The sequence below is a fragment of the Epinephelus lanceolatus genome, chromosome 2, assembly GCF_041903045.1.
Source record: "Epinephelus lanceolatus isolate andai-2023 chromosome 2, ASM4190304v1, whole genome shotgun sequence".
Lineage (NCBI taxonomy): Eukaryota > Metazoa > Chordata > Actinopteri > Perciformes > Serranidae > Epinephelus > Epinephelus lanceolatus.
Window position 1 is genome coordinate 47,880,170 of NC_135735.1, and position 21,986 is coordinate 47,902,155.

The window sequence follows — 21,986 nt, forward strand, 5'->3', positions numbered from 1 at the left end:
TAAGGTAAAGGAGGTTGTTCAGTTAGTGTGGGGAGCAGTGAGACCTGGCATTAGGGGAGTGTCTCTGGGACACCAGAGATCACTGTCTAGCCTCCTGGAGGTGTCGTGGGACCAACTAGACGAAATAGCGGTGAAAGGAGGTTCCCACCCGATGACCCCAAAGACATGTTAGTTATCACTGCTCACTGGTCTGTATAGTTAAGCCTTGCCTTGGGCTTAGGAGGTTATTCACTGAGTGCTGATCCTTTTTTTTTTTTTTTTTTTTTTTTTTTCTTTTAGAGCACAAACTTCTTGTGTTTATTTGAATTCAGTTGTTATGTTACATGTTGGTTGTTATATGTTGGTGGTGTGCTGCTTTGTTAGCTGGCGGAAGAAGGCTGGAAAGAGCTGTGGTTCCATATGCAGTCTTTGGTGTGTCCTTTGTTCCAAAGGTGGAACTCTGAAGAAGCTGGTCGCTCGAGGTCTTTACAGAGTTAGATGCTGGGTGCTAACTCCCTTGGTTCTCCTTGTTGCTAGAAAGCTAGTTGTAAACCTTGTGCTTGAAAATCTAACTTTCTGGTTCAGGTTTGCCTGTGCCTTGAGCATGGGCAAATTGTGGTCCAGGAAAAAGAGAGTCTGTGAGCAATTGCCCTCCCTTTAGTGGTTTGGGGCAATGGAGCAAGGGTCTGAGCATCTGGGCTGGTCCAGGCCAGAAGAGGTGTGGGCAGCTTGGCAGCTCCCGAGTAAGAGAAAAATTGTCTGAAGCAGACCTTCTACAGATGCCTGTGACATCACAGAGTCACATGTCACTGTAAAGGTCCTGTCCAATCAAGTTTTGAGACTTGTGTCTTGCTGAGGTGTGAGGTGGAGATGAGTGTCAAATAGCTGTCTTTGTTTGAAGAAAAAAGAGCATGCAGAGAAGAAAAACCTTCACATGTCCAGTTTAGATTTTAACAAACGACAAATCATCTGTGGTCCTGTGAATCCCTACAGTGCCAAATTTGGAGACTCCCTCAAGGTCGTCTTGAGATACTGCGTTTACAAGAATGAGAGGAACGCTAGGTCACAATGGCTTGTGACAACCATATTCTGATCAGTTCATCCTTGACTCAAAGTGGACGTGTGTGCCAAATTTGAGGAAATTACCTTAAGGCGTTTTTGATATCTCTTTCATGAGAATAGGAATAGAAAAAAACATGAAAATGTAATTCCTCTGGCCAAGGCTATTGCCAGCGCGGAGGAATAACAAAACATATAAAAGATTTACAAACTCTAATATTAAAGCTATGTTGTCCACAAATACATGTCAGGCATGATACAATAGATATCAGGGTTTGAAGCAGATAAAATATTGTAGAAGAATGGATGTTCAATTCACTTTGATTTTATTCTTAATTTAGACGTGTCATTTTAGCTTGCCTCTTTTTATTTTAGACTGTTGTCAGTTCAGAAAACAAGTTGGCGTAGTTAAAAAGAATGGCTATAACATAAATCTATAGGACTGGTACATTATCTAGGAGAGTTTCCTGTTTTATGTTCAGTAACATTAAGCATATACAGTAGCTTTAAGAAAAACTTGAAATAGGAATGCAGAATGGGGAAAACCTCCCTTCAGAATCAGAGGCCCATCACACCTTGCAACACTGTATGGCAAGCTGCTCACTTGTTTATGACTTGTGCAAAAACAGAGACACAATGTGTTATAGCATGTTAATTAAGCTAATTAACTATTGGACAGAGGCAGGACAGCTGTTTCTCCCTGTTTCAGTCTTCCAACAAGCTAACTGGCTGCTGCCTGTAGCCTTACACTGTATTTAACAGACAAATATGAGAGTGGCATCAGTCTTTTCATCTAACTTCTTAGCAGAAAGTGAATTTCCCAAAATATAAGACTTTTGCTTTAAAGTTATAAATACCAAAGCTCTTTGCATTCACACGCTGTATTTCATAATCTGTGGGCAAACATAATAGAAATCTGGTAGCATTGCTGTCTTTCAGCCACACACTTTGTGTAGGTATGAGGTCTAGGCATAAAGATATCCCTCATTATGCATCGTTTGCTTTCTGTTATTCATCTACCTGACATTCATTTACATACTAATGGAAAACTTGGGAACAATTATAACATGTTTCATCAGTAATTCCCTTTTTCCTCTAAGTGTCCACGTGTTTGTATCCTCTAACCTGTTATTATCTGCACCAAATATCACACTGCATAGCCAGCTTTAGTGGTCTGAAGGCCAGAGATATATTTTACTGAGCAAAAGGGTGGGAACCATCATTACTCAATACTGAACAATGATCAGCCTACACACGTAGCTTTCCCTGTCTTCATTCATTTGCAAGATCCACAAGATCCTACCCTACAGTTATTTACTATCAGGCATTTCCCCGAATAAAGACTCTCAGTAATACAACCTCCCCCATTTCAAACACAGCCTCACCTATGCACAAGTTCATATATCAACGCCCTACATGCTGCCCACTCAACATTAACTCACCACTGCATGTTATTTGGGACATGCATATGAATGTTGGTCAGAGCTCACTCAAGTCAAATGCTTTACATTGAAATACAAATAAGTGAAAGATTTTTGTAGGAAGCCTATAAAATCACAGGCAGCTTCCAGCATGTTTCAGAGGCAGGTAATTAATATTCATGTCTGCCTTGTCTGAAAGCATCCATATGCTTAAAAGCTAAATCACATTATTTATGCATGAATGGAAGTGGTAAGGATGTGTCAGAAAAGCAAATGTCATCTTGATAACTTTAGGTCCTGTTCAGCATGTTTTCATGCACTGCTCATACATTTTCCTCAGTAATGTAATGCACCAAAATTTTTACATATACCATGTCATCATAAGCCTGTAATTTTATGCATAGCCCATGTATTTTGGAAGGCTGCCATTATGTGACCAATGTGCTTATGAGAGTGAAGAGGGAAGCAGTCCTGAGCAGTTCCAGTAAGGAGGCAGGTTGGGCTCACAAAACACAGAAAATTCCCTTTAACCTTAACTGGTGTTAAGGTACGTCCTTACCATATTTCTTTTCCTTAATCTAAACCTAACCACGGTAACTTTACCTGCCTAAAGCTACCATCCATGACTTCAAGTTAAGTACATAATGTAGTTCGTGGGGTGCCATGTGGTTGGTTGCCTCTATCAACCCAAGATTAGTGTCACCAATTCCGTATTTGACCAAATGTCTCCCCTTCTGTTCCTGAGTTATGATGTAGAGCAATGGCCAAATAAGTGTTTTTGAAGAACACAGTGATGTTTATCTTTGACTTTTTAGATATAAAATGTCATTACTTCATTATTATAACATATTAGACATTTACGTGACATTTTTTGTACTAATTAGTGTATGAATTCTTGAGTTACGGCTAAAAACATTTTTTGTGAGGTCACAGTGACCTTGACCTTTGATCTTTGACCACCAAATTCTAATCAGTTCAGTCTTGTGTTCAAGTGGACGTTTGTGCCAAATTTGAGGAAATTCTCTTAAGACCTTTTTGAGATATTGTGTTCATAAGAATAAGATGGATGCAAGATCACAGTTACCTTGACCTTTACCTTGACCAAATTCTGAACGATTTATTGTTGAGTCCAAGTGGACGTTTGAGCCAAATTTGAGGAAGCTCTCTCACAGTCTTCTTGAGATATCACGTTCATGACAATGAGATGAATGCAAAGTCACAGTAACCTAGACCTTTGATCACATTCTAATCAGTTCATCCTTGAGCCAAAGTGGACATTGTGCCAAATTTGAAGAAATTCCCTCAAGGCCTTCTGAAGGTATTGCGTTCATATTGACACAATAGATTTCAGGGTATCATAGAATAATGGATATTCAATTAATTTTGTTTTTATTTTTAATTGTTAATTTGTGTGTAACCCACGTATCTTGGAGGGCTGCAATCACATGACCAATGAGCTGATGGGAGTAAAGACGGAAGCGGTCCCTGTAAGGAGGTAGGTGGGGGTGGTAGGTGGGTCACAAACACAGAAATTTCCCTGCAGACTTTCCCCAGGAGACCAGTGTTTGGAACCATTATATTATTATATACCATTATTATAACTTGTAACACCAAAGTTGTATTTTCACCAAAGATTTGTATCTTCCAAAAGGTGGAGAAAGTAAGGTATCCAACTGGCTGGCAAATTAATTTTTCATCATTAGTTTATACAAAGCTTATACTGCAAAATTGGAAAAATAAGGAAGTACCTACATTTCAAAAATGGGAAGCATTAATGAGATATTATCTGAGCATTGAGACGACAATGTTGGAGGACAGTAACAGAGAGAAACAATTTAACAAAATATGGAGCTCAATTTATGAAGCTATGTAGATTGAGGGAGGCTGCAGGATCACTACATCCAGCCTGAATGAATCAAGGGAACCCTGTGTCTGGTGTCAGTTCTGTCCTGTTCGTTGCCCTTGCGTGTCTTTGTGTCTATGAGTTTGTGTGTCTGTATGTCTGTGGCTGTGTGGGTGAGTGTGGGTGTCCGATAAATATGTATATGAGTATATGTATGTATATGAGTAGGAATGAAGTGTTATCTGTAATGACGATCGCAAGTGACTGTATAGTTGCTTAAGATAAGATAAGATGATGATAAGTTAACATTGAAACATGGAATGTATTGGATGCACACCCTCACTCATTCAATGAAAATAATTATGAAAAAAAAAAGAGTTTAATCTGTACCACCTTCCAAAAAACGTTCTTCGACTGTTATTAAGACTATAAGGTGTCAAATACATCATCATTAATTTTCCAGGGGATCTCAACAAGAAGGCTGGATGATCAATACTGAGATGTCAATACTGAGAACAAATCTAGTTTATATTTAATACTGACTCCCACACAGTTGCACACTGACACACGTTATTATGACTGCCCTCCACATTTCTGTCCTTCACAGAGCCTCACCGTCTGCTGCAGGTCAGGAATGAGAACACGGATGACCAGCGAGTTTGTGTGAATGTCGTCCATGCGGTTCTGCGATGGCTCGGCCGTGGCCCTTATGGTCTCATAAATGGTCTCTTCACGGGAGCTGTCGGAGGCACAGTCGTCGGAGTAGTCGGAAAAGCTCTGGGCCATCTCATCCTCACTGGAGGTGGGGCTCCGGGGCATAGTCAGCAGGCCTGCCGGATTCAGCTGAGACAGGAAAAGAGGGAAGAAAGGTCAGACTTGCATAACTCAAACTGTTCATTAGAGAATGTTGGCATTAGAATTTAAGAATTCCCCATGCTCCTATTAGACATCTTTTGTCACTTTAGAGAGCCCCCAAAGATGGTGCTTGTTAGTTTGTTGGTTTATCCTCATCCATTCTGTGCCTGTAGCCTGCACAGTCTGCTTCAGGAAACTCCCAGTGGATTAATGTGACTGCATGTTTTCACAAAATGGTTTTGTTTTATTAGGGTTATACTGTGTGTGTGAGCAAAAGGACTTCAGGAGGGTGAAAACTGCACCTTCAAGCAAAAGCAATTGCACCATATCACCAAAGGCCTCGCTCCTAAAATGGTAGCAGGCCAGGTGACTGAACACGATTAATCTGAGGTGTCAACATGATTAATGGATCAGAAAATGAAAAGCGTATTAAATCTCATCAGTCACTGCTTGTGTTCTCATGAGTGACCTAGATAGAATTAAGGGTAACACTTTCTACGAAGACCACATCTATAATGCATTATAAGGCCATTCATAATGAATTACAATGCATTTATAATGCTGAATGACTGCACTCATAAACACACATATTGCTTACTGATGCATTATATCATCAGTCATAAAATATTATAGATGTGACTTATAATGATTTATAACTGTCTTGTGGATGCTCCACTAGTTATAAACTAGAGGTTGACTGATGGGGCTTATGATGCATTATGAATATTCAAACATACCATACACACTTTAATAATCAACTATAGTAAGGAGTCATAGAATGTTATAGGCTAACAGTCCATGTAGTATCATAAGTTTTGATTGTATGTGTAAAGTGACTTACATATTAATCTATGTATAACAGTACATGCTTCATCATAAAGTTTCATTGTTGGTGATAAGTAAAATGTGATGCATTTTCATGTATTTAAAAGAATCTATGCTGGTTCGTAAGTGATTAAGGTCTATCATACACTAGAATACTTTGGAAAAACTTCTGAAAGACTTAAGTCTGACAGCCTTTCACATCTTCAGACAATGTGTCATGAGTTTTTAGTCACAAAATAAAATTTTATAAAAACTGGGCATCTTGCAGAGTCACTATTTGCGAGACTGTTCAAAAAAGTGAAAATGAAAAAAATGAGCCTTTATCAAATACCTAAAAGACCAAAACATTGCACAGTGGTTTAAACACTACGGGAGTATATCACAACACCTGTTACCACTGAATTAATGATATTATTTATCTCTGATTTAAAAATGTTACATGTTTATATGGAACGTTGAGTTTAATCATTTTAAATTGTGTCTTTTAGGTGATCCTGAAAGAGCCCTGTGAAGTTTCTGCTGTCAAAAGACTCCACAAGTGAGGTAGCTAGAAATTACATGAGCAGCAAATTATTTTGTGGCTGTTCCTTTTCTTAGTTGTGTATGTGTGTCATGTTTTCTTCTTGCAGGGTTTGCTGTTCCTAAAGCTATGCCTTTTCCAGCTCCAGGGATGGGAACAAAGTGACCACCCTTTGCTGAGTCACTTTTTTTTAAATTGTACTTCTTTCTTAATCCCAAATTTATTCTCTTTTGTTGTGAAAGATCCCTCTCTGCTCTGTTTCATAGGAGTGTCTCCATCCTAAGTTGCTTCCTTAGGTCCTCCACACTCGCCCTGTCATGACTAGCCCCTAGCACACTGGTCCCTGGATCACCTTCCTCTGTCAAAGTGGCTTCTTCAGTGGCAGCCCCTGACTGACTGGTCCCTGGAAGTCCACTGACCTCTCCTTTATCCTCTATCTGCATACTGCCTCCTGGTACTTCCCTATCATTTTCAGATTCTGTCTCAATTTCTCCCTCATTCTCTGTAATCATAACAAGGTGTTGTTGCAGTTAATATGCATTTATGCTGCCTTTACATTAGCACCTACTTTCATCTCCTGTACACTACACTCCAATTAAACAAAACTGTATCTTTATGTGAAACAAATCATCTGCCACACTCCTGGACTAACAACATGTACATAAAGTTTATTTTTTTTTAGCAATAGATGAAGATGCCTGTAGATTATCCATGACATTGCCCGGTTCACTCTGCAATGGATTATTCCACAAGCAGGAAATAGGATCCAGCCAATCCACTGCAAATCAATTTCCTTGTAATAAAGCCAACTTACTTTTACACCAGATACGACTCTTTTTTAAATTGTTCCTGTTCGGGGAAGTCAGAGTGGGTCTAACACTACACTGATCAAATATTAAAGGTTTAAGGGTCCCTCCTGCCCCTCAACAGGAGGTGGTTGTCAGGCACTTTTAAGAGTAATCGTAGTACCAGGTACTACAGTAGTGTTACTGATTTTACAGAATATGTGCTCATATTCTCTGTAAGCGTGTAAAAGGAGCTTGTGTTCCACTAGCGTGAGATAAGTTGCTCTTTGTTTATCTGGTGTTGCTATGGTGAATCGGGGTATACAAAGGTTAACATATTCAGAGTTTATTCAACCAATTCAGATCAGCTGTTCTAGAACTGAATACTCAGTTTCCCATATTCAGAGTTCATTGTTAGACTGAGAGTTTGTTGAACCTCTGGAATACTTCTCAGGGCTGTTATAATGCTGACTGCTGCTATTCCTCAACCAGGCATCTCAGACCATCACTGGGTCCTTCACTAAAGATGTGAACGGCAGATAAGATAAGAATAATAACAATAAGAATAACTTTATTCAATTGTCTGTCAGCTCATTTATTATTTGCAAAAGAATTAAAAAGCGTGATGGCTGTAGGTATGTAGGATCTTCTGTATCTCTGTCCTGCATCGAAGAGAGAGGAGCCGTCCACCGCTGTTTTTTTGTTCCATCAAGGTGTTATGGAGTGGATGAACTGGGTTACTCATGATGGCCTTGAACATCTTCAGTGTGCATCTCTCCACCAGCTCCTCCAGTGTGTCCAACCACAACTTGAAGAGTTGTGTACATAGTTGTGCCTGCAGTAAATCTCATATGGCTTTTTTTTAACCATTTCACAGCCCCACCTTTGTTCTGCTGTCCTAATGCTGGAATATGATCTCTGTTAAATAAAATTGTTCTTCCTTAATGCCAAATCTATCATCTTCTGTGATGTAAGAGCCTTCATACATTGCGTTTTAATTTTTTCTTGTTCTCACAGACACACAATTGCTCTTATTGTCACATTCATCGTTTAAATACATAAAATGTTTAACTTAAAACCATTTATCATCATTGTCATCAACATCATTGAACAGACAGGTGTTGGAGTTTGCGTATAGCCGTGAGTCTCTGTTGGCAGCGTTTTTAAATGTCCGTGGTGTGCTGATTGAAGCTGAGGTTATTGTCCAGTGTGATGCCAAGATATTTGGAAGACTCCGCCTCCTCCACCTTCTCCCCATTGATGGAGACTGGGGAGGGGGGCCAGGATTTTGGGAGGGCTGATATTCAGTTCTTTGGTTTTGGAGATGTTGAGGTGGAGATAGTTATTGTCGCACCATGTGCTGAAATAGGAAATGGAATGTTGGTAGGCAGCGAAGGAGTCGTTATTGTTCAGCAATGCAAGAATGGCTGTGTCATCTGCATATTTAAAATAAAGTGTGGTGGGGGATTGACTCTGACAGTCATTCGTGTAGAGGGTGTAGAGGAATGGGCTGAGCACGCACCCCTGCGGAGCACCAGTATTGAGCGTGATGGTGGAGGACAGGGACTGGCTGACCCTCACTGCCTGGGGTCTGTCAGAGAGGAAGCTGTGGATCCAGTGTATTAGTGGAGATGGAACGTGGAGGCACTGTAGTTTCTGGTGGCATTGTATTGTATTGGAGGCAGAACTGAAATCAACGAGGAGTAGTCTGGCATAGTTACGGGGGGAGTCCAGGTGTTGAAGCAGATGGTGCAGGAGAGTGGCCACCACATTGTCAGTGCCTCTCCTTTGTTTGTATGCGAACTGGTAGGGGTCTAGCAGTGGGGACACATAAGGCAGGATGATAATTTGAACCATTTTCTCAAAACATTTTATTATGATGGAGGTGAGACACACAGGCCTGTAGTGATTTGGCTCTGATTGGTGGGACTTCTTTGGAACAGGGATGATGGTTGATGTTTTCCATATACCTGGGACTGTGGAGGTACAGAGGGATTGGTTGAAGATGGGGTGGAGGACGGAGGTTAATTCCAGGGCGCAGCTTTTCAGAACCCGACCTGGAATGCCATTCGGCCAAGGAGCCTTGTTTGGTTTGCACTTGGTGAGCTGGAGATGGACATCCTGGTGTGTCAGGAAGGTCTCGTAGTCCAGCTCCTGGTGGGGCAGGGAGTCCAAGAGGCTGGCACACTCTGCTGAAAAATCAGATGTGTCAAATCTGGCATAAAAATGATTAAGGTCGTTAGCAAAGGTTATGGGGTATGATGCGCAGGTGGTCTGCTGGGTAGCTTGTCCTGTGAGAGTTCTGACTCGCTGAAAGGCCTGTTTTATGTTCATATTTACAAATTCCTGTTCCAGTTTGAGTTTATAATTTAACTTAGCCTTGATTATCTCATTTTTAATGTCCCGGTTAATAATCTTAAATGTTGTGGACTTCTGTTGTCTGAAGGCATCATTCTTCTTTTTGAACAGGTGTTGGATTTTTGGAGTGATCCAAGGTTTTGAATTGGGATAAGGTCTTATAGTTTTTACTGGTATCAGGGTATCTATACAGAAATTCATGTAGCTTGTGATGACTGAAGTTTGCTCCTCCAGCTCTCCCTCAAAGACTTCCCAGTCGGTACATGCAAAGCAGCCTTGGAGACATGCAATGGCATCCTCCGTCCACTGGGGTGCGCTGTGCGTCACTGGTCTGTGTTGTTTCAGCTGCTGCTTGTAAACAGGAAGTAGATGGATCACGTTGTGGTCTGCCCGACCAAGCGGTGGGAGAGCTCTGGAGGTATATGCACCAGGGATGCTGCCGTAACACAAGTCTATGGTTTTGTTGATCCTGGTTGGTACATCCACGTATTGGTTGAAGGCCAGTAGAGTCTGATCAAGTCGGCAGCTGTTGAAGTCCCTGAGGAGAAACACCGGAGCGTCGGGATACCTGCTAAGCATAGCGTGTGCGTTTTGTGCTATTTGCTCGGCTGCTGCCTTCACGTTGGCGCTTGGTGGAACATACACACAACTAAACACAACAGTTGAGAACTCCCTGGGAAGATAGAAAGCTCGGGCTGACAGGGTGGGCAACTCCAGGTCCGGGTTGCAGATCATTCTGTGTATCTTGATGTTAGTGCACCAGCGAGAGTTGACAAACATACACACACCCCCGCCCCAAACTTTCCCCGAGTGTTCAGATCTGTTGGCCTGTATGATCCTGAAACCATCAAGGCTAACCTCACTGTCTGGGACAGAGCTGTCCAGCCACGTCTTGCACAGAGCAAGGACACACGCCTCCCTAAAAGAGGAGTCCATAAGGCACTTAGCATGTAGTAAGTCCATTTTGTTTCTCAAAGAGCAGACATTGGCGAGAATGATGGAAGGTAGGGGAGGTCTGTAGGGACGATGCCTGAGTCTGCAGCGGACCCCTCCTCGCTTGCCTCTTTTCCTCTTCGGACTGGCTGTAATCTCAGTATTACAGTGTCTGGATCCAGTGAACAGTGGATGGAGTTCTGCAGGAGTAGGAGGCTTTCCCAGGAGTAGGTGAGTCCATGCTCAGCTTCTTCGTTGTTGTAGTTGGCTCCAAACAACACAATCACTGATAATCCATAGGATGATGATAATCCAAGTATATATATTGCCCTGTTGTTCATGATGCAGCCTTGGTACGGTTTGTTTTACCCAAAAGACAAAAATAACAAACGTAAACTATACAAACAGTAAGAGCACCGACTGAGCAGTCGCAGCAGAGCTTGCGCCAGCAGGGAGGAAGGAGAGTGTCACACCTCTTGGACTGTGGAAAAGGAGGAGAAAGTGGAGTTGTCGACATACCTTTGACATGTCTTCTCATTCGTGCCATGATAAAGTGAAGAAGGAAAAAAATGGACAAAATTTGCTGCTGCCCTCAAAATCCCCTATAAGTATGCTATAGCTAGCAAGCTAACCACCGTAGAGGCTATTTGCAAGCAAACATTAGATACTGAAATGTATGCTATTAGTCTACGACCTAACTGTATGTTTCAACTAAAGATTGCTAACTTCAAAAAAATCACATCATATGACCATTTGTGGTTGTGAATGAAGCTAGAAGTCTTCGGCTGAAATGCACGGTTTGCTTGTAGGCTACTAGCAAACATTAAAGTAGCTAACATTAGCTTACAGTTAGGCTAATGGATGGATAAGGATGGTGGTTAGCTAGCAAGCTGTAGCATAGAGCATACTTACTGCGGATTTCAGGGGCTGCAGCAATTTCTGTCTATTTTTTTTTCTTTTTGAAGCTAACAATCTTACAAATAGTTAGCCTGCAAGATCCCTGGTCTTTGCAAAATCTTATTCTGTGACTAAAAGCTCTATAACTCATGATACATTGTCTTTAATAGTGAAAGGGTGTCAGGCCTGAGTCTTTTTTAAGTATTTTCAGTGTAGGGTAGGCATTCATCACTTACAATGCATCATAGATTTTTTTTAAATACATGAAAATGCATTGCACCTTACTTTGATTTGCTTGAATTGTATACAACTATTTTAAAGACAGTAAAATGGCAGTTAGAGCATGGTACATTTTGTAATGTGACAAATTTCAGACTGAAATGGAAAAAAAAAAACTGCACAGTGTGTTCATGATTCTTTAATCCCATTTATTTTCTGCAGAGACAATATTGTTTGTTGGGTTGCTGTTGGAGCAACTCCACAATTCTACAACTGGACATGGAACTAAGTAATCAGTAATATGAGCAACTGTGTAAAAATCTTTCTTTGATTAAAAAAAAAGGACACACAACCTCTAACATTTGGCATTTTGGCCATCGCCATCTTGGTTTTGGGTACTAGAAGTGACCATATTTGAGCAAAAGGCTGGCACTCTGAAGGAGTGAGGGGTGGACCTGACTGAGAAACCAAAGCCACTTTCCCTGTAGACACATGAGTGTCTGGAGCCAGCCTCAACTGGCCATTGAAAGGGCTGCAGTTTTTGGCAATTCCGTGTTGGACTCATTTGTCAGCCCCTAAGGTTGCAGCTTGCCCAGATAGCACACATACATCAGGCCGACGTTGGCCTGAGGACGACACATTGGCCCTGAATTTATAACGTCTGACAAGCGTCGGCCGCATGGGCGGATATCTTTAAATTTAATACTCTTTTGTCCCAGCTCATCAAACGTCTCTGTTACATCGGCTTTGGGTCGGCCCAGTGCCGTAGAATGTCTGCCCACATACAGAAGTTGCCACAGAGGCGGAATTTCATCTCCGCGGTCTTTGTTTGGAACTGAGCTCGCAGGACACAGCATCTCATCGCAGTTGGTTTCAGGTAAGCTAACTGGAATAAATTGGCAGAAAATAGCTATGTTGTTTCTTCTGTGACCATTAAAAGAGGATCCTGGTGAGTGGCGAGGCACAACTGGGTGTATATAGCACATGTCCCCACCAGCTAATGTTATCTTTTGTTAGCTGATAGCTAGTTTAGTGGTTTAGCTCATGTTCGCTAACAGGCTACAACTGCGGTGTTTTCATTTTATTTTCCCTAGCTGACGTTATGTGCTCATCCAGTTATTGTGAGCACTCATTTTGGGTTAAAGTGGAAGTGCCCGGAGCTGCCACCCGTGGTCCCGTGCCCCCCCGGCCTGACCTCTGGGGCCCTGGACGTGTGCTCAAGTGTCTGGGAGAAGAGCGGAGAGGAGCGCAGAGGTAAGGCGGGTCGGGCCGACACTGTGTATCCCAGAACGGGTGCTCAAGTGTCGGTGAGACCAGCGGAGAGGAGCGGAGAGGAGCGCGGAGGTGAAATAGTGAAGTTTAAGGACGCCTTCGGTGTGTTGTTAATGTGATTTTATGGGCAATTTATCAGTCGAGGTCTCCTCCTCTGCAAAGCAAACTGACCCGGTGGCTACAGGTAATAGCGCAATTTTGAAACCACTGTTTTTCTGAGATGAAGGACTGATTGTTGAGCTGCTGTTAACAGTTAACGGAGTTAACGCCGGATCCTGTTATTTAACAGTTTCAACACTACATTAAGCAGAGTGACGGACCCAAAGCCTTCAATCAGGAGATCAGATCAGGAGCCAGAGCCTTCAGCTATCAGGCTCCTCTCCTGTGGAATCATCTTCCTGTTGCGGTCCGGGAGGCAGGCACTGTCTCCAATGTAAGGCTAGACTTAAGACTTTCCTTTTTGATAAAGCTTATAGTTAGGGCCGGCTCAGGCTTGCCTTGTACCAGCCTGTAGTTAGGCTGACTTAGACCTAGTCTGCCGGGGGACCTCCTATAATGCACCAGGCACCTTCTCTCCTTTTCTCTCTCTCTCTCTCTCTCTCTCTCTCTCTCTCTCATGTCCTATTACTGCATCTTCCTAACTCGGCCATACTGCATGTCACTAACTCAGTTTCTTCTCCGGAGCCTTTGTGCTCCACTGTCTCGCAGGTTAACTTCTATCACAGCGGTGCCTAGATAGTGTGACATGTGTGGTTGTGCTGCTGCCGTGGTCCTGCCAGATGCCTCCTGCTGCTGCTATTATCATTAGTCATACTTCTACCCTTATTATACACATATGATTATTGTCACATACATATACTATCAGATGTTAATATTTACTTTCCACATATTGTACCACAATAGCCAGAATCATAATTATAATATTATTACTTTCATTAATGTTGTTGTAAGCTATTAACATTATCGTCTGTCCTGCATCTCTGTCTCTCTGTCTGTCTCATTGTGACATACGGATTACTGTTAATTTATTATGTTGATCTGTTCTGTACGACATCTATTGCACGTCTCTCCATCCTGGAAGAGGGATCCCTCCTCAGTTGCTCTTCCTGAGGTTTCTACCATTTTTTTTTTCCCGTTAAAGGGTTTTTTTGGGGGAGTTTTTCCTTATCCGCTGCAAGGGTCCTAAGGACAGAGGGATGTCGTATGCTGTAAAGCCCTGTGAGGCAAATTGTGATTTGTGATATTGGGCTTTATAAATAAAATTGATTGAATTGAGTTAGATGGCCTTGGGCAAATGACAGTAAAGAATGGGAGACAGTTGATAGAGATTTGTCAGTAATCTTAAGCAGGCTTAGAGGAAATGCAATAGAAAAGTTAGAAAAGATGGGAGATATAATTCACTCATGGTGCAGAGAGGTTTGGGGTGCATGACAGAAAGAGGGGTGAGAGGGTACAGTCAGGTAAGTCTAGGCGGCAAAGAGAAATAGAGAGGTTAGTTAAGGAAAGGAGACAGTTAAGAAAGCAGTGGAAAAAGGCTACAGAAGAAGAAAGGGAGGGAATTAATGTGTTGCAAGAGGAGTTGAGAAGCAGGCTTGCAGTTCTTAGAAGGGCAGAGCATCTCAGGAAAAAGAGGAGGAAGAAGGAACATGTAAGGACAGCTTTTTTCAGGGACCCTTTTAAATTTGTTAAAGGATTGTTCAGCCAGGAAAAGAGAGGGCATCTTAAAGCAGAAAGACTAGAGGTTGAAGAATATTTGAGAAATACATATTCGGATTTAGAGAAGAATAGGATAGTGGTTTTTCCACTGGATATCCCTCCATTAGGAGGGATAGAGCATGAGATGGATGTCAGGCCACCTAGGTGGAAGGAAGTTCAGGAGGTGGTCAGGCATGCAAAGGCTTCTTCGGCCCCAGGGCCTAATGGAGTCCCCTATCAAGTTTATAAAAGTGTACCTGATATCCTTACATTTTTGTGCAAACAGCTGAGAATAGCTTGGGAGAAACAAATTATCCCAAGAGCATGGCGTAGGGCATGGGGTGTCCTCATTCCTAAGGAGAAGGAGTCTGTGGACCATAGCCAATTCTGGATGATTTCTCTCTTGAATGTGGAGGGGAAGATTTTCTTTAGTGTAGTAGTGCAGAGATAAGCTAGCAACTTAGAAAGGAATAGCTTAATAGATACTATGGTGCAGAAGAAAGGAATACCAGGTTTTGCAGGGTGTTTAGAGCATACTAGCATGATCTGGCACCAGATTCAGGCAGCGAAGATTAAGGTCAGGACAGAGCTGTTGCTATCTGGGAGTAAGGATGTGGTGGTTAGGAGTGTAGTAGCAAATCCAACCAAGGGGAGAAAGTGGAACCCAAGCTCGGCAGTTCAGGAGACAGAGGCAGCATGCAGAGATTGTAGGTAATGTTCAGTTTGGCCGCGGAGACCTGGGGCTTGGCTCGGGCAAACCGGTATGGAATAAAGCAGGTCTCAAAGATAAAAGAAAACTGGTTGTGGAACAGATACGTAGACAGGCAAGGCAAGTCAAGGCAAGGCAATTTTATTCATATAGCACCATTCATACACAAGGCAATTCAATGTGCTTTACAAGAGAAATACGTTAAGATAAAACATTAAAGGAACAATAGATCATTAAAAACAAAAGCTAAAAGCAGAAACAAAACAGCCAAAACAGTGCAGAAAATGCATTTAAAAAGCAAACAGCAGACAAATATAAAAACAATAGCTACAGATTATCCTAATAATAAGTTACATATCTAGTTCACTGGTAAGCTGCAGTAAATATTAATGTTTTAAGCCCTGATTTTAATGAGTTGACAGTTTCAGCCGACCTCAGATATTCTGGAAGTTTGTTCCACAGGCGGGGAGCATAGAAACTAAAGGCTGCTTCACCTTGTTTGGTTTTGATCCTGGGAACACTGAGTAAACCTGTTCCAGATGATCTGAGGGGTCTGGATGCTTCATAACATACAAGACGGGAGGAGATATTAAGGGGTGCAAAGGTAGTGGCCCAGGCTAAGCAGGGACAGTGGTTGAATTGGGAAAGTGTAGAGAAGAGGGAGCTTAGTTGGAGGGCCCTGTGGAGTATGGAGGAGAATCGTATTAGATTCCTAGTAGGGGCTACATACGATGTGTTACCAACCCCCCCAGTGCCTAAAACTGTGGGTAGATGGGGACCCATCATGCCAATTGTATTCAGGTACCGCAACCAAAAAGCATATTTTGTCAGGCTGTAAAGTTAGCTTGTCACAAGGCCGATATACGTGGCAACATAACCAGGTGCTGAAAAGTTAAGCTGCAGGTATCGAAGGGAAAGGAGGACAGGTACATTCAGAAGGTTTTAAGAATAGGAGTTTAGCAATTCAGTTTGTCCTTGAGGGGGAGAAATACAGAAGGGATAAGTTAGTAAGAGGGCAAGGGTGTGGCTGCCTAGAAGGTGCTTGTGATTGGGAAATGCAAGTAGATTTAGGGCGAAAGCTTGTTGTTCTCCAGGAAATAGTTTGTACCAGTCAGCGGCATGACATAGTGTTGTGGTCAGTGAGTCAATGGACAGTTTATTTCATTGAGCTGACAGACCTTGGGAAGACTCAGTGGAAGAAGCCTATGAAAGAAAAAAGCTTAGGTATGCAGACTTAGGAGCAGAAGCTGAGCAGCGAGGATGGAAATCTAGAATTTGTCCAGTGGAAGTGGGGTGTAGGGGATTCATAGCAAGATCAGCTGTCTTGCTCCTTGACAGTTCCTTCACTGTCTTCCTCAGAGTTTGAGGAAGACAGTGAAGGAACTGTCAGATGAAGCAGTAAGATGTATGAATAATGTCAGTTGGGGGCCAGAAGGGGGAACTACTAAGCAGGGTACATAACTCCTTGAGATCAGGTGGAGAGATCCACCAATCAGTCCTCTCAGGAGAAAATCCAGGAAGAGGAAGGTTATTTAAGTGTTGAATCCCTTTTGTTTGAGACCATGCTGCAAGGTGAGTATGTTTGCTGATCCTGTGAGTTTATCTTCTCTATCTCTTTTAACTTTAGCTTATATTGGAGTTATGCTATGTAGCGTGTGAAACAGACTATGTTGAATGTGCTAGGAAAGGCAGTATCAGCACTATCACTACCTGGAGCTCGCATAAACGGAGCCTGGGTTTGTTGAAGGTGACAGTGTTGTTTGGGCTGAGAAAGCCTGTGAGTTTATCCTCTCTATCTCCTTTAACTTTAGCTTATATTGGAGTTATGCTATGTAGCGTGTGAAATAGACTATGGTGAATGTGCTAGGAAAGGTAGTATCGGCACTGTCTCTACCTGGAGTTCACATAAACAGAGCTTGGGTTTGTTGAAGGTGGCAGTGCTATTTGGACTGAGAAAGCCATGTGTAAGTAAGGAAAAGGAGGTTGTTTTAAGGGCTCATCTTGGGGAGGTAGACTGTAAAGCCTAACCTGGCGGGTGAGTGTTACAGCCTTAAAGGCGCTGTATGTAAGAATGTGGCCAAAACGGTTACTGCACTCAAATTCAAAATATTGCCACGAGTCGTGTACGCCCCCCCTCCCCTACAGATTCGAGGTTGCTGGACAGCGGCATGCTGGAGACTGATTTGTTTGCCCACGGACGGCCGTGTCCGTGATCTTCGGTTTTCCAGCGGGCCATTCGAGCAAGTCCGGCTTCTCTGCTGCTAACGCTGCTGCCAGGATACAGCTGAGGAGACTGCTAATGCTATACACCGGGACACTGCTAATGCTGCTTGCCATGCTGCTGTAGCTCAGTCGTAACTGTAACTGATGCTGAGACTCCACTGACTGCGTGACTGGTAGACGGCGGTGGGTGGCGCAACAGGCCAAAACACAAATTCAAAATATAAACATCATTTGCGGACCGTAAAATATTTTTTTAAATGCGAATATTCTGGCCGTACTATTGTTGTCGGTGAGATCAGTTATATGAACATTATTCCTTAGTCTCTGTGACATATTAGGAGGATTTTACGACTATTTGCTTTAGATTTCTTACATATAGCTCCTTTAATTAAGCTACTCTCTCTGGGTCTACCTCCTCTGTGGTATTATAGGTAAGGTAGAAATTGTTGTGAGGGCTCGTCTTGGGGAGGTAAACTGTACAGCCTAACCTGGCGGGGGAGTGTTATAGCCTAACAAGGCTTCCTTCCCTGGGTCTGCCTCCTCTGTGGTAGTATAGGTAAGGTAAAGGAGGTTGTTCGGCCGGTGCGAGGAGCAGTGAGACCTGCCATTAGGGGAGTGTCTCTGGGACGCCAGAGATCACTGTCTAGCGTCCTGGAGGTGTCGTGGGAAAATGTGAATTAAATATTTTTTTTTCCTTTTACGCTGAGGTCTTCTTATTGGAGAAAAAGCATATCAAATGAAAAAAAGCATATCATAACATTGTCAATATTGTTTCTGAGTAATGACCAAGTTTTAGCATCATTAGAGATTTCAGGCAAAAGCTGCTCATACATTGAAAGATCTGATGCAGTCTCATAGCTCAGGCTGATTTGGGTCTCATGACATTCAAACTGCTGACTGACTGACAGTTTTCAGGAGATTGCACCATTCCAGCAACTTCTACAAATCAGCCTCATTAACCTAATTCTGCAGCAGGACACTGTGACATCCATCTGGTTTCAAATGTACAACACCATCAAATGAAGAGAACTTCTCCGGGGCTCTGGTAGCTTCACTTTTTTCTGGCTGCTTTTATGAGAGTAAATGTGTGAATGTGTGAAAGTGTGTGTGAGACAGAGAGAGAGAGAGAGAGAGGAGGAGAGGCAGAGTGACTGGTTCTGTGACTGGTTTCCTTGTTGCTTTTTTACCATCTCTACTTTGAGACACACACACACACACACACACACACACACACACACAGCTGTGTCCATTGTAACAAGGCCATTTTTTGTCATCCCTGGACTAATTTTTCTTCCACACTTGTCCCTTGTTTCATTCAGTGGTGTAATTAAAAAGATGAAAAGACTTTCTTAGAGACTTTCTAAGTCTTTAGGTGCCTAAGAGAGTATGCAGAGTTCAGTACTGAACACAGTAATTTGCTTTGATTTACATGAGTTGTTCATGTGTGTGGAGCGGATAGAAAAAGAGGGAGAGAAGGAGAAAAGAAAAAAAAAGCAGTTCTCTTCTGTGTAACTGTCTGTGACAGAAGTAGGTTAGGGGATGTTGAACACCTGTAACCCTGACACACAGAACTAGTGCTGGGAGCTATTAGAGCGGAATAAATACATTTAATATACTGCATTAACTCACAATAATGCTGCAAGTAGTAGTGTATTCATGGCACTTTGAATGGAATGGAGGAGGGTTCACACATGTTGCTATTTATATCTGGTCATTCTTATACTTCAGTGGCTGATGTCAGTGCAGCATTTGAAAAAGGGAGGTTTTTATGTTTTGCAATAGGAGTCCTGCATATCTGTGCTGTGCTATTAACGTTAGTAGTGCAATGAGGCGTTGGGCAGGAATTCTGCACTGAGTGCCTTCTATTGGGTGTTGTCTTTTCTCAGCGTCAAGAGGTAAAAACTTCACTTCAACTTTTAAATCACAGTGGAGGAGGAACAAATAACGCAAAGACAAACCATTACATCTTACATGTGCTGGTGGTGAACAACAACAACAATGGAGAAGAAATATGTTAATATACTGCAAGGATACTCAACTTACTCTGCCCCAGGGCCACTTTTGCAAAATGACAGGGGGCCAGGGGCCAATTGCAGCAGTCATAAACAGGTATGGTGTATGCAGGGGCGTTTTCAGGATTGTTGGATATTGTTCAGATTGACTGAAGTCCACCTGTGGTAGATTAAAATTAAATTTAAAAAAATCTGCTGCATTAGGTCCCCAAGAGCACAGCTGTCTGCATAATTCTTAAATATAAGAAGTTGGAACAACCATGAATCTTCTTAGAGCTGGCTGCCAGGCTAAACTGAGCAACTTGGGGAAGAAGGCCTTGGTAAGAGAGGAGACCAAGAACCTGATTGTACCCCTGGCTGAGCTCCAGAGATCCTGTGTGGAGATGTGAGAAACTTCCAGAAGGACAACCATCACTGCAGCACTCCACCAATCTGGACTATGTGGCAGAAGGGCCAGATCGAAGTCTATCCTCAGTGAAAGACACAGGAAAGCACCTAAAGGGCTCTCAGACTGTGAGAAACAAGATTCTCTGCTATGATGAAACTAAGATTGAACTGTTTGGCCTCAATTCTAAGCAGCTTGTCTGGAGAAAACCAGACACCACTAATCACCTGCACAGTGCCATCCCAGTGGTGAAGCATAGATGTGGCAGCATCGTACTATGGGATGTTTTTCAGTGGCAGGGCTGGGGGTCTGGTCAGGGTTGGGGAATTCAAATCTGAAAAGCTGAAACACTGAAAAGCTGAACAGCGCAAAGCACAGAGAGATCCTTAATGAAAACATGATCCAATGCGCTCAGGTCCTAGACTGGGCCAAAGGTTCACCTTCCAATAGGACAATAACTCTAAACACAAAGCCAAGACATTGTTGTCTGGCCAAGTTTCCCACATACCTCATGTGACAAATATTACTAATGTAACATGCTACAAATACTAGCACACTACGCTGTCTGCTGAAAAGTAAGGCAAGTTAGGTTGTTGCAGATGGCGTCAGAAATAGCTGCCGCCCCATGCATATCAGATCCCCATCAAAAGTGCCTTTGTGCAATGGTATCTGATGCAGATTTTACTGACAAGTTGGCAGTAGTTGATGAGTTGGGAGTGAGAACAAGCAGCAACCAGCTGAGGTTTAAACCACTACCACTAACTGTGAAGAAACTATTATTTAATTTCCTAGAGGGTGAGCTGGTAGTTCAGATGTGGTTTGTGAAAGAAGAACATAAAAAAGAATGGTTCATTCCTGTCAGGTATTTGGCAACTTGTATGAACAGGAAGCTCAAAATAGTTGTATTTCTGTGCTTCTGTATGTGTTAGACAAGTTAGACACCCAGGTTCTTTTTCCATCACAGCTTGTTGATTCAGAGAGTGCCTTCCGCTCCAAACACATCATACCTCACACAGAGACAAGACAGGCAGCCCTCCATCACAGAATATTAAACAGACTCATTAAACACAACCATCTGAGAGTGCTGTCTTGTAATGATAATCTCCTGTTATGCATACGACTCACCTAGGTGCAGTAAATTACTGCAACAAGACTGACGACATCGTTAGCAACAGCAGCATATTACCAGTGATCCCTGTGTTGTTTGGACCCAACACACACTAAAAACGTTCCTAGAGGAAAAGGTTACCTGGGACACTGATACAAAGGAAACACATGAACTGACACTACAGTATTTCTCCAAGACTGCGAACAAATGTGAAAGACTGAGCTTCTGAAAAGTCATTACTTTTTGTGCAAAATCATACCATGATTCAGCCTTTTATTATTCCTACTACAAAGTAGTTTTGGTTTCAATCTTCTACCTAATCGCACATGACAGAATTAGATTCAAAAGCACTTTTCGTTGATTCATAAATTGCATTATTTCTGGAGCCTTTTAGTCAGTTCAACTTTATGTGACTCTGATTCCAATAAATGTAAATGCTTTATTTGTCAATTACTAAAGCTGGGAACACACCTTAAGATTACTGAAACCTGCAAAGAATAGAAACCCTATACCAAATTTTAGCAGACTTTTTAAGCTTTGATAATCTATTATATCCAGCTGCAGGATATTGACGGTCGTGATTCTAGTCGTAAAAAAACATTTAACATGTTATATTACTGAGAGTGATGGGCAGCAACTTGATCAGATGGTAAATAATCAGAATCATTATACACCACTAACTGCATGATATTTATCTCATAAGTGTCAACACCAACACTTCAGCTGAATTTTACAGTTAAGACAATCATGGTAGTTGGCTAGCATAGTTTAACATTACAAAAGATAGTCAGAATTTATTCTTTCGCTACTTCGGTCAAAATCTGCAGTCACTGGTTGACATGAAAACCTGCACAACAACCACTGTATGAAGGAACCAGAGTATGAAAC

At 42.3% G+C, this 21,986-nt stretch overlaps 1 protein-coding gene across 4 annotated transcripts in view; it reads right to left on the reverse strand.

The window, feature by feature from the left end:
- The window catches only part of shank2a (SH3 and multiple ankyrin repeat domains 2a), a 443,207-nt gene that overhangs the window by 287,335 nt on the left and 133,886 nt on the right, over nt 1-21,986 (reverse strand). For all 4 annotated transcript variants that reach the window (XM_078162170.1, XM_078162166.1, XM_078162159.1 and 1 more), the window contains one exon: nt 4,918-5,145. In XM_078162170.1, the coding sequence (XP_078018296.1) occupies nt 4,918-5,145 (228 nt within the window). The remainder of the gene's footprint in view (nt 1-4,917; nt 5,146-21,986) is intronic.